Source organism: Apis cerana, linkage group LG12, assembly GCF_029169275.1.
Source record: "Apis cerana isolate GH-2021 linkage group LG12, AcerK_1.0, whole genome shotgun sequence".
In the NCBI taxonomy this organism is placed as follows: Eukaryota; Metazoa; Arthropoda; class Insecta; order Hymenoptera; family Apidae; genus Apis; species Apis cerana.
In genome coordinates, this window is record NC_083863.1 from 2,029,083 (window position 1) to 2,042,567 (window position 13,485).

Below are 13,485 nucleotides of genomic sequence, written 5' to 3' on the forward strand. Positions count from 1 at the left end.
AATGGAAATAATAGAGAAAATATTTAAAAATTTTGTAATTTTAAATTTATTTATTATTTGTATTCGGATTGTATTTGTATTATTTGTATTTTGATTATAAATGAAATATTTATTTTCTGGTTTATATTAAATCTATTTACATTAGAAGAGGAGTGATTTTATTACAAAGTTAGGAAAATTTTGAATGAATTGAAACGAATAGTAGGAATGTACTAGAAAAGAAATATTTTTATAAGCAAAAGTTGTTTTATTTAACTCTTTATAATGCTCTAGGATTTTGAAATCACATATTATATTTTTTAAGCCTTATTTGATTTTTCTCCTAAAATTTTTAATAAAATCTTATTTGCATATTTTTTTTGTAATTTAATTTTGTAATTAAAAAAACCTGGTTACAGTAATAGTTTTTATTTTTCGTATCAAAATACTTATTCGGTAAAATTTATTTCAAGACTATAATTTTTTTGTAAAAACATTTATTTAACTGTATCATAAATATTTTCTCGTACAAACATAAGAATATAAAAAGTAAATTCAGTTATAAAAAGAGATTATTTTCATTAAATATTATTTACGTGTTATTTGTATTTGGATTCAAGTGTAAATAAAATATTTATATTTTATTTAATTGAAATGCAATATATATGGAAAAGTGATGATTCTATTTTTGCTGAAAATAAATTAAGCTTTTTATGTTATACGTATATAATGGCAATAATTGTTAAAACTGTTTATTCAAAATGTTATTTTCTTATAGATCGATTAAATATTCATTTCATATTATTTGCATAAGTTAAAATACTACATCTGTATTAACGATATATATTATTAATAAAAATTAATGAAAATAAAAAAGTAAGATAAATAATAAAATAAGAAATTAATAGAAACGTTTATTAAGAAAAATATCTATTATAAATATAATCGTTAACATTTTTTTATAGAAAGATAAAATATTTGTAAAAATAAATTCAGGAAATAAATTTTATGATGTTTCATATTAGATGGATATTAATTAATAAAAATAATAATTAAAGACTCATTTAACTACCACGGTATACATATGAATATATTAATAATTAAGGATAAAAAGTAGATGTAGAAAATAGTAGTTGCTTTGATTCTTTGCCAAGAGCTGTCGGTCTTCGCTAGAAACTTCAACGATCTAAAAATCAATTACTTTCCGCATCTAATTTTATTAATCTATCTTAATTCACATGAATATTAAAATAAAAATCAATAAAATTCCCGACTTTCATTTTGATTTTCATTTTATTGTTTTCTTATATAGAGAATATTATTTCAAAAAATTTTATATGAATTTCGTTTTTATTTTAAAACAACTATAAAATTAATTTTTCCGTTTAACTTCGATTATAAATTAATGTAATATTCAAAAAACATTTTCTAAAACTTTTATGAAACTAATTTTACATTTACCAAAAAATTACATTTCGTCAAATATGAAACGAAATGAAATTTTTTCCATTAAATCCTGTGTTTCCATTTTCAAATTTCCACTAGATCCACGTTTAGTAACAATAAAAATATGATCAATTCAAGAAAAAAAATATCAAGTGTAAAGAATTAATAACAACTACGATAAAAATCATCAAAGATCGCCGAAAAATCCTTTCATTATTCCATTATTTCCAGAAGGACACTTCCAACCAGAAATCTCGCGTCATACTATTTAACGCGTGGAACGAGTCATCGACTCGAGGAAAAAATCCATACCGGACCGTGTCGGTCCGTCTGAGCCGAAATCCCCGTGTCCGGCTCGAAAATACTCTTCCTCTCCGTCCGCGCGGGGTAGAAACAGGCAAAGAGAGAGAAAAAAAGTAATCGCGTCTAGCAGGATCAATGCTCGTGCAGTCGGCGACCAGTTCGAATTTCCAACCCCGCGCCTCTCGTATCGAGAGAAGGCAGCGAGTCCACCCCGGCTTCCCCGCGTTGGCGCACGGGGTGGCCCGGTGTGTCGTGGCCAGGTAAGGGGCAGCTGTCCACCAGGTGCCACTCTCCCCACTACCGGCGGTAGCCGCTGTTGGGACGCGCGTGGTGGGGATAGCGCGGATGTGATTGGTCGGTGGCTCGCGCGCGGCTCGGCGATACTCTGGCGCTCGGTCGACGAACAGTCAGTCGTCCCTGGCCGTTTGAGGGGCACGCAGGAGTTCAATGATTACGTGTTGTTGATTACGTTACTCGTTTTCGTGTCACGCGGTTTATCGAATCGTTCACCCCTCGAGGTTAACAACAATCAGAACCTCTTCTATCTCTTCCACAAGCCAATATACGATAAACATATGTACTGAGTGTGTGTTGAGAGAAATCAGGCTTTTCTCTCGTTTCTTCCCATATTCTACTCGATCTTCCCGATTATATTTCTACGTATTTGTACTTGGTCGTACTGTTCCATTTGGACACAGTCCGCGACTGTACGTCACAGTGTGCTCTATGTGCAATCAGTGAGAAATCAGCCGGTGCTCAAGTTCGGCCCCCGCGTTCACCTCGGTCCCGTCGTCTCGTTCGTTTCCATACCCTCCTGCCCCCCTCCCCCTCCCTCCCCCGGATCCTCACGGTTGCTCTCGTCACCTCGAGAGCACCACGGCTACATTTATGGGGGCGTCGTGCGCGGTCAAGGGCAGCAAGAGCCACCCCTGTCACTGCTGCAGCCACCTCGCCAGTCCCGGCGCGAGCGTGCAACAGCAGCAGCATCACCACCACCGCCATCACCACCATCATCACGAGACGCACCACGCGCACCACCAGCACCATCATCACCACCACCCCGCCGGGAAGCAACCCTCCGCCGAGCTGCAGCCGCAGAACAACAACGGGGATTGCAACATACTGGCACCGCTGCGCAGCAAGATGAAGGTGTTGAAGAAACTGAAGCGCAAGATGGGCCTAGGTGAGCCACACCCCCCACTTTTCTCTTCACTTGTTTTTTTCTTCTTTTTCTTCTTCTTTTTCTCATGTTTTTTTCCACCGTTCTCCACCCGTTCTTTACGTTCTCAACCCGATTTAACATGCGGACACTTTTCGCGAGTGTGCGGTTGCTAGGCGCGCTATATAGGCATGTCGCCCTGCGTGACTTTTTTAAATTTCGAGGACTTTCGACGATTCTTTTCAGACGACTTTTCAGGAATGTTGGATTTGCAATGTTAACAGGATTGAATAGAGATAATTTTTTAATTTTTTTTTTTAAACCTTATGTATATATTCCTTATGTATATTCTTATTATGTCCTATATTCCTTAAGAATAGATAATTTATAATGTAATTGAACTTGAAATTTGTTATTTTGGTATCAAAAGATTTTTACTCAATTGAGTATCAATTATTTGATATATCTGTTATTGATTTGACAACAAAGTTACAATTTTATTATTAGAGAATTGTTAAAAAATTGTCAATAATTTTGAATTTTGAATAGACGTAATAGGATTAATTTGTAATGATTTAAATGTTATGTGCTTGAATTGTGATTTATTGTTTTTTTTTAATTGAAATGATTAAAAATCTATATGATTTGTTCTGTTATATAATTTTGAGAAACATTTATCTACTTTAAAGTACTTTTCTCTCTATAAAATCAAATTTTTTAAATATTTTTCCTTTTTTCTTTTTTCTTCTCAATATTTTAATTTTTTATATTAAAAATGCAGCGTAGTTGCATGACTTGTTCATACAATAAACCAATGAATCCAATCGCACGTTTCTTAAAGATTTTATTTCAATTTTGCGATTATATAACTCTTTTAATAAAATTAATTTTAATTTAGTTTAATTCATCTTTTAGATGACTTGCAAATAAAATGTTATATAAAAATATCATAAATAATTCATTTTTTCTCATTTAATCAAATATAAAGTGAAAAGTAAACTTCAACTAATCTTTTTGTGCAAAAATAACTCTCATTACTAATGATGTCTAGAATTGTGATAAGTGAAAAATAAATTACAGCGATATATAAGAGTTTGTATAAGTTTTTATTTTCTTAATATTTAAGATCGTAAAGAATGAAAAAAATATTAATCAACATTTTCGTACTGAAATAATTCTCATTATTTTGATGTTTAGAGTTGTAATTAATATTTTATTTAATTCTTCTCTTGTGTATAAATTATTATAGTGATCTTTTGATTTTCTTAAAGATTAATAATAAATTAATTATTATATTTTCTTGGAAATTCAATGTCTTTCTTAAAGATTCTTATATAAACTTTATAGAAAATTCATTTCTGTGTTTAATATTTTCTTCTTTGAGATACAATAATTATACTTCTTTCTGTTATGTTTTATACAATAAAGAAATTTTACTTTTCTCTTTAAAGGTAGGTTCCAATAATATTGCTACAAATAGTTCTTTTATTGCGAATCTCAATTTTGCTACGATTCTTGGCTCGTTTCCGACCCTATTGTGTTCTCGTTTTTTCTTACGTTTCCTAGCTTTGAAACAAATCCAAATTCCACGAGATTCCTTTCAAATTGAAGAAACTTTCTTGAAGAAACAGAAGAGAGAAAAGTTTAAAAAATGTTGTACATGTAGTGAATATTTTCGATTTCTTTTTTTTTTTTTTTTTCTTTTAACTAACATTTAAACTTCCAAGTTTGAAAAATCTTCTCTAAATTTGAAGAATGTTCACACAAATTCTATTTGGTCTGTAAATTTCCATTAGATCTAGATATTTATATCAATAATTCAAAAATTTCAAATTTTTATTAGGATTTAGCAATGTTCTTTAAAATAGTTACATGTATAGAAAGATGGAAATATAAAATAAAATTAGATTTTTTTATAATTGTATAAAGATTTATAAATTTTATTAAATGTTATATTGTAACAGCATAAGAAATAAGAAACAATTCTAGGATTTCTATTTCAATAAAAACAGGAATATAGTTTATTCAATAATACTTGTATTCTTGTCATTTATACGTAAAGATAGAAACCATTTATAGAAAAAAATATTAATTTTGTATAAATCAATATAATTTATATATACAAATTTTCATATAATAATAATTATTACTAACAATTAATGCGATATTAATCGGTCATATTGTTATGAATTTTTTCATCTTTCATCTTTATATTAATTTAGAATATTATGATAAAGTAACATTTATAGAAATTTTATTTTACTTTTTAATTTTAAAGAAAAGAAAAAAATAATATTTTCTTAAAATTATTTCGAGTATTTTTACGAAAATAAATGCAAATATGAATGAAATGTATTAAAAAATTACAATTGTATAATTGTAAATCATAAAAAGAATGTGTATTATTAGTTTATTAATATTGAAATGTACAAATAAATTCTACGTTAATGATTTTACAAAAAACTGTATATAAACATTATTATTAAAAATGCAATATCAGTCTTGCAATTTCTAAAAAATATAAATAAATCTTGTAATAATGGTTTTGTCAAATAAAAAATAAAAATTTACAATATTATTTTATAAATTGATCTTCGAATCACTTGTGCGAAGGAATTTTCTCGATACATGCCATTATGGACATTAAACTATTACTATGAAAATATCGATCGACTATGTAATATCATAACTATATTTATCGACATCGTTCATAATTATATCAATATTTCGATTGCATTATAATTAAAATAGATGATAATTAAAAAAAGCAAATCAAATTTGAAAAATAAATATCTCTATTCCTAATAAGATATCACATTCAAATACATACATAACTATAGATCATATAGATCAATATCTGATCAAATATATAATTTACATAATTTCTTAAAAAAAAAATCACAAATCAAGTTTGGAAAATAAAAGTCCACGGGGATTAAATATATCTCTGTCCTTGATAAAACACCTTATACGTTCAAATTACTATATATATATACATAACTATATCAATATCCGATCAACTACCTCATAATTTACATAATTTTTTACTAAAAAAAATCAATGAGGATTGAACATTTTGTACATTCAAATTATCATATGTACATAGTAGATAATTATATCAATATCATCGTATCAACTACATCGTAATTTACATAATTTCTCATTTAAAAAAAAAAAGAAAAAAATCGCAAATCAAGTTTGGAAAATAAAAGTTCAACGAGGATTGAACATACCTCTATCCCTAATAGAGGACTTGTACGTTCAGATTACCCACATCTCCTATGACACATCTCATAAACTTCTCCAAATGCACAGAAAATCCCCTGTTTCGAAGGTTGGTTGAAAGACAGCTAGCTAGATGTTCACTCGTTACATTGAGTGAAAATACCTCGCTGGGCTCGTACTTACATCACCCCGGCCTGTAAGCAACGTTGACATAACTCGCGCACCGTAGTCGGCTCGTGAAATTAAGCTGGTGGTAATTTCCTTATGGAACCGGTCCTGGCTCGTTCGCCTGGACAAGGGGTGGCCAGCCGCTTTTGTCGCATGAAACAGAAGCACTCCGGTGTTGTAACAGTACCTATACCGCGGCTCTCACGCATCTAAAGTGGCATACACAATCGGAGGAAATACCGTATTTCGATGGTCGAGGAAATTTTAGTGGATGACCAGTATCGACAATTTTGATTTCGATGCAATTTTGTTTATTATGCTTGATTGAATAGTAGATGCGACAAGTTTGCCTTATCGATTGAACGTGTTCAAGATTTATTTATTTCTAAGAATATGATTCTAGTGTAAATATGTAGAATGATATTAAAGTATTGTTAGATGGTATTGACTGTGTTATTTATTTAGTAAAGGTGATTTTTTTTTTTGTTTTTTATAAGGGACTGTTGATAAGATTATTTAGTTTGATTAAAGTAATGTATATATTTTAATATTGATAATTAATTGTAGTGTTTATTATATTTTAATATTCTATTATATTTGTATAATTTTAATATTATGCAACTGTTGAGATATCAACTTCTAATTTTATTTTACATCTGGAGAACATCTGTCAATTTTAAATACAATATGGTTTATATTATTTTTATAATCGTTGATTAAAATATATTTACATATGCAGATAGAATACCGGACCTGCACTTGTTAGTTAGCCAATCAATCAATTAATTTTCTTTATTATCTTGATGTACTACTCTATATATATTTGAGATGCACAAAGATTTAATTTCATATTGTCAGATATAATTCAAAATTATATTTTCATTTAACGCTATTTTATGTAAAGTAAATATATATTTCAATAAATTTTTCTCGATTTTATATCTATATTTCTTCTATATTTGGAAATCTAATATTGAGATCATTGAGTATTTTTAGTTGTCGTTTAACGGATATGATTTCATGTATGTATATTCAATATGTTTCTCTAGATGATTCAATGCACACTTGAGTATTTTCTCAATTCATGAAATTGAAATCACAACATCTGACTCTTTTTCTTGGTAATAACTAGACTGTAAATATTTATGTAAATTCGCATTCTTATAAATTGAAATAATGCAATCTAAACGAAAATTCGTTTCACCTGTTAAGTATTATAACAGATATATTTCACCTTAACTGTTATTACACCGAGAGTGTTTATACATTTATGTAAAAATGAATAATAAAATTCGCAAAAGAAAAATATCCAAAATAAAATACACATTGTAATGTTCGAAGAATAAAGCAAATTCATTTGAAATTTATTTTTGTAAAAATTTGATTTCACATTAGCAGTCATATTATTATGTACATTTTTTTAGATTTGTACGCTATTAAATTTTTCATATTGAATTTATAAAAATTTGCAGTCTAATAATCTTTTCGTGGAGTGACCCAATTTGGAGCGCGTAATAACGACTTCGTTAGCTGTCGGAACTTCTTCAAAGAAACACGTGATAATCTCGAGATAAAAATGTAACTTTCCGCTTGGCATAAATTACAATCCTCGGTGTGAGCTTAATGTTCTCGTTATACTTTACTAACGTTTTGCACCACTTTTTACGACGTTTGATCTTCTTGCGTATGAGATCTTTGCCTCCAGTTTCTCGTGCTTCGTGGAAGAAAAAAAAAAAGAGGAAAAAACTTGCGAACAAGAAATTGTCGTAATTTAATTATTTTTCTCCAATCTCATCTTTACTCCAATAAAAACTTTTAATATTCTGATGAAAACTTTACCGCAAAATTATTGAAATTTATTCATAAAAAATAAAAAATTATAGATATATTAACAAGAATTCCTTCGTAGATTTTCCAATCTTAAGAAATTTTTAAAAAATTTTTTAAATTTAAATTTTAATAATTTTGAATAAAATTCAAAATTTGAACAGTTCTATTAATTTAAGAAAATAAAATTTATCTTTTTTTATTAAATTTTTATCAAAAGAACTTTTATATTTTTTCAATCTTTAATTCATTATCTGAATGTATAATGCATTAAAGTCAATTTCTAAATTTTTCTTCTTACACACAAAAAAAATATTCTAATTTGAAAATTTAAAAATTCTTTTAGAGTTTGATCGAATGATGAATAAGAGAATTTTTCGAGTAATGAAATCGATTCCTCTGATTGGAAACTATCGATACTTTTATATTTTACATATAATTTTACAGTAAAAGATGTAAAATTGATTTTATTTCGTTTAAAATTTTTCGAAAAATTTATTATCGATTATATAACTCCTGTATTGCATATGCTTTAATTGTGTCGAAAACAATAAAATTTCTATTTTACTCATTTTCATATATATAATAAAATAATTCATTATCAATAATTCATTCATATTCGAAAAACTAAAAAAATGAACCAATTTTCATTTAAAAAATTTATTCTATTCTTTCCTCCTTATTTTTTTCATAAAAAACCCTATATGCAAAAGTAATTTATCGAATGGAAATTTAATATGCTCACTCTAATTTCTCGAGACCAATGAATAATTTTACTGGGCCCTTAACGATGATGCCCTGGAAGATCGTTAGAACGATCTCGAGGAACTTTTCTACAGAATCGTTAGTGAACCCGCCGCTTCCTTTATTTTTAATCGCTGTTTTCCCACGTAGCGTCGAAGTGAAAGGTTTCTCTGAGATAAAATAAAAAGGCCGTAGTGACGCAGATAACTAGCTGCGAACTACGCGTTTACTTATGTTAGCTTAATCCTGTCACGATCCTTTTAGACCGCTCTACACCCAAAACACTCGTTTCTTTTATCAAATTGGACAATCTTTCGAGTTTCAGAAGAATACGAGGAAATTGTGAAAAAGCCATGAACTGTTATTATTTATTATTTATTATGTAGGCTGTTGGTGTACTCTATATAGGATCCTTTGTAGGAGATAAATGAAAAGGTATACAAAGAAGTCGATTGAAATTTTGTTTATGAACAAAAGTTTAAGTTTGCATTAAATTTATTTATTTAATTGTTTATAATTAATGTTATTATGTTAATTAAATGATATTTATAATTCAATAAATAAATCTTTCTTCGAACAGATTTCTTTCTATATTAATCTTTGTGCTCGTTTTGGCCTTTAGAATATACATCCTGAAAGTGTCTTGAATACGTACATTCTATGTAAATATTATACTTATCGTGTACATTACATAATCAAACAAACTATGCATTTTATGTAAAACTTGAGATAATTTTATATATTTATATCTTATTATATAAAAAATATTTTACATATATATATGTGTATATTGGGAACATTCTAATTTTGTAAAGAAATAAAAATGAAATTTTTGAATAATTAGTAAAATTATTATATATATATTCAATGATATTTAATTTTCAATAAGTTTTAACGTTATGTCTTATTAAAAAGTATATATTATTCTTCTTTTAAGAATATAAGAATTAACCTATTAAAAATATAAAATTAGAAGTAAAAATTCAATGGTACTTTATTTTTTTTTGTCTTATATTTATGTACATGTGTATCATATATTTTAATCTCAAAAATTTGTACTTTGTTAATTAAATATTTCTACCGTTAAAAAACATGAATACACTCTTACTTCATTATTACTTCATTATTAATCCAATTAAATTAAATACGCATTTAGTTTACACGTTAACATAATTATTTATTTATTTTTATTTAAACGCAGAAAAATCAATAATTGCACGCAACAATTACGCAATCATTACATGCAACACATGCGTCAGTTTGTCTCCAAGCTCGATAGTCGCAACTGTGTCTCGTGTCCTTTTTAACATGGAAAATTGAACTCGGTCACAGATAGCTTTAAACCGAGTGTTGCATGCACATTTTCTATTCCCGTTCCTCCACTTTCCCTTCCCTAATTTCGAGTTCAGCTCAGGGACACGTCGTCATCTCTCGCATTCATTATCGAAAGAGGGAGGAACAGAGGGATGCCGTGGTTGAATAGAAGTGAATCGAGTATTCTTAGCAAGTTGCACGATCCACTTTCGCATCTCGAGGACGTTAAAGATTGTCGGCTATTCCCGGAAAATCCGATAACCTATATGCTAGCTAACTGGAAATGCTTTGCTAATGAGACGAAGGATGAATGTTTTATAAATATGCTTCTTTTTGGTGTCTTTTTATCAATTTTTTCCCGAGGGGATGAATCGATGGATCTTAGATTTTCGAAAAGTAACGATTTTCTTTTTCGTATAAATATCGTTTCTCTTAGATTTTTATGAAAATTTTCATATTATATGTATTTTGCGTATTTTATGATAATTGTTTTATTTGTACGATAATTGAATATTTTAAATAAAACTTTCTGTAATATCGAAAGTTGACCAAATTCTGAATAGTTTGTGGATAAAAGGAGAAAAAGATATATCACGTAAAAGATATAATAATAATATAATAATATAAAAATAAAATTGTTAGAAATTTATTAGAAAATTTATCAAAAATCAGCACATTGGTGTCATTAATATAAAATTATAATCGTTAACATAACACCAATTTCATAACAATCATTATTATTATTAATATAATTTTTTCAATTTTTCAATATTAAAGAAAATATGTTTTGTTATTAAATTAATAACAGTTTAAATTAATAAAATAATAAGAAACATTTTAAAAATTTTTTCAAATATCCTTTTGAAACTTCGACAAATATCCATAAGAATTCTTTACCATCGATATTCTTTTTAATAACCGTATAAGAGAAATGCAGTAGAAAGAAATATATTTATCATTTACATATTACACAACTACGATCCAAGAATCGCGTATATTATATATAATATGATACACATGCGTATTTACGCTCCTCCCATCAAAGATTTCAAAAAATTTCTTCTTCGAACTTCCTTTCAAAATTCCTTTCGACCGAGCATCTGCAAGAATACACAATTTGCTCCCCTCCCCCCAGGGCACACTTGCACAAGTTGCCCCAATATTAATATTCCATTACGATGGTTCTTCTTCCGTTGGATCAGAAGGCAGAGCCGCCTATGCACAATGGAAAGTAGGTCGTGGAAAGAGAAGTCCTCCGGCTGAAGTCGTCATTTCCTCCGTTATTTTCGCGCACGGAACAGGCTGTTCATCCCCTCGTTTCCGCCGTTTTCCACCGAACAACGGGCCAGATATCGCGCTTATCCGCCACCAGAGGGGGATGGATTTGTATCGTCGCGGTTGTTGTTGACCGACTTTTTCCTCAATGGGTGATTTGCCGGCCCGATGAGAGGCGGAACCAAAGGGATTCGGGGATGGAAACCCTCGTTTCGACCTCGTTCCAACATTTAATTCGAAAAGGTATCGATTGACGATACTTATTCCGAGTGTATTTTAATTTTTTTTAATCTCGAACAAGATTTATTAATTCGCATAAAAATTAAAATAGTAATATTTTAATTGGTTATTATTGAGAGAAATGTTTTTTGAAATTTTTTTTGTTTGAACAAAGAAAGAAATTTATGCTTGGTCATCGATTTTTATTGTGATTGTTTGCGTAATATTTAATTATGCAAAATTATACAATATAAATCTTTTTGGAAACTTTTTAAAAATTTTCTAATTAATTTTTTTTCCTTGTTTAAAGTTCATGTAATATAAAAGAAACAAAACAATCGATGCATCGGATTTTCAAAGATTTTATATCATATATCTTATAAATATATTTTTTAGAGGAATATATTTCTTCCACATCAATTATCTCAATCATAGAGATTTTCGAATTTCAAACTCATTCAGATTTCAAACTCATTCAGATTTCACATCCAAATTTCATTTTTTCCAATTATCTTAATTGCAAACACTTGTGAAATTAAATAATTCTTCTTCTTAATTTATCAAGTGAAAATTTTCAATCTTCGAAATTCTTTCAATTAAAATCAACTTCGAACGTGAGATAATAAGTTCATCCATTTCAAATTTATCTGTCAAATTTATAAAATTATACAATATAGAACATTTAAAGCTATTTCAAAAAGTTCATATTGTTGAATAATAGGGAGGGAAATTCAATAATTAAAAGTTTTTACTTATAATAGACATATATAAAAAATATTTCATCAAAATAATCTCTTGTAAATCAATTAATAAATAACGAATCAATTCTTGATTATTATTATAATCAATTTTATAATTGATAATACTAATATGTATTTCACCTATTACTTTCAATTTTTCTAAATTCTAATTTTCCCATTTATCATCTTTATTCAAAATGAAGATCGAATCTTTCAAAATTTTAAAGATCCACGTATCCCAAATAAGAAACCGTCCCATTCTCGTCGAATCCTCCATATTTCCCCTTCCAAGCCTCCCGATTGAACACTCTTTCTTCCCAACAAACATCTCAGTATCAAACAAAAATCCTCAAAGGCCATCTCTGCAAAGGAAACATCATCCTCATCCCAACCTTGCTTCCTCCTCGTCAACCGCCTCGTCGACCACCACCAGACCACCTCCCCCCCTCTGCCCTGTCCTGCGTTCGTATCGTCTCGTTCGTTCCTCGTTGACCGACTTTTCCCTCAATGGATGATTTGCCGAGCGAGGATGACAGAGACGTCCCTCGAGAAAAACAAAGAGGAAGAGAGAGGGGACCACGTTCATTCCCTTTTTTCACTCGTCACCCTTCAACGGTTTCCCGTGCACCCCGTTCTCATCAGATATCCGTTGTTCCACGCGACGAGCCTTTTTCTAAGAACGCTCTCTCCTCCATTGTCGGCGACAGCTTTCGCCAAGCTTACGCCAAGTGGAAGCTTCTCCATATCCGCGCTCCCCCTGCCTTCCCCTCTCGGCCAACTTTTGTCTTCTAACCAACCCAGACACGCGCACTCCTCCCTCTCCCCCAGAGCGCTGCTGCCACCGAATCTCTCACGAATTTCAGATGCAACAATGCGCGATGGCGGACAAAAGCTTCGTCGCGTCGAGTCTGGGTCGCGGCCGATTATTCGAAAAACCTCTCCTCTCCTCTCTCCTCTTCCTCGAATCACACTTTTCTTTTTTGTTTTTTTACTTTTTTTTTAATTTTCTCTAATTTTCGTTTTTCGAGTTTTCTGGGTCGGTAAAGGAGGGGGTGGTAAATCGTAAAAGGGCTGTTGGAGGATGTT

General features: G+C 29.7%; 1 protein-coding gene across 2 annotated transcripts in view; it reads left to right on the forward strand.

Annotated features, from left to right (window-relative positions):
* Positions 1 to 13,485, forward strand: part of LOC108002637 (protein neuralized) — a 176,156-nt gene that overhangs the window by 88,081 nt on the left and 74,590 nt on the right. The window contains exon 1 of one of the 2 annotated variants that reach the window (XM_017064421.3): positions 2,080 to 2,911. The exons of the other annotated variant lie outside the window; for it this stretch is intronic. Coding sequence (XP_016919910.1) covers positions 2,617 to 2,911 — 295 coding nt within the window. The 5' untranslated portion in view covers positions 2,080 to 2,616. Of the gene's footprint in view, positions 1 to 2,079; positions 2,912 to 13,485 lie in introns of those variants that run through there. 2 annotated transcript variants of the gene reach the window in all.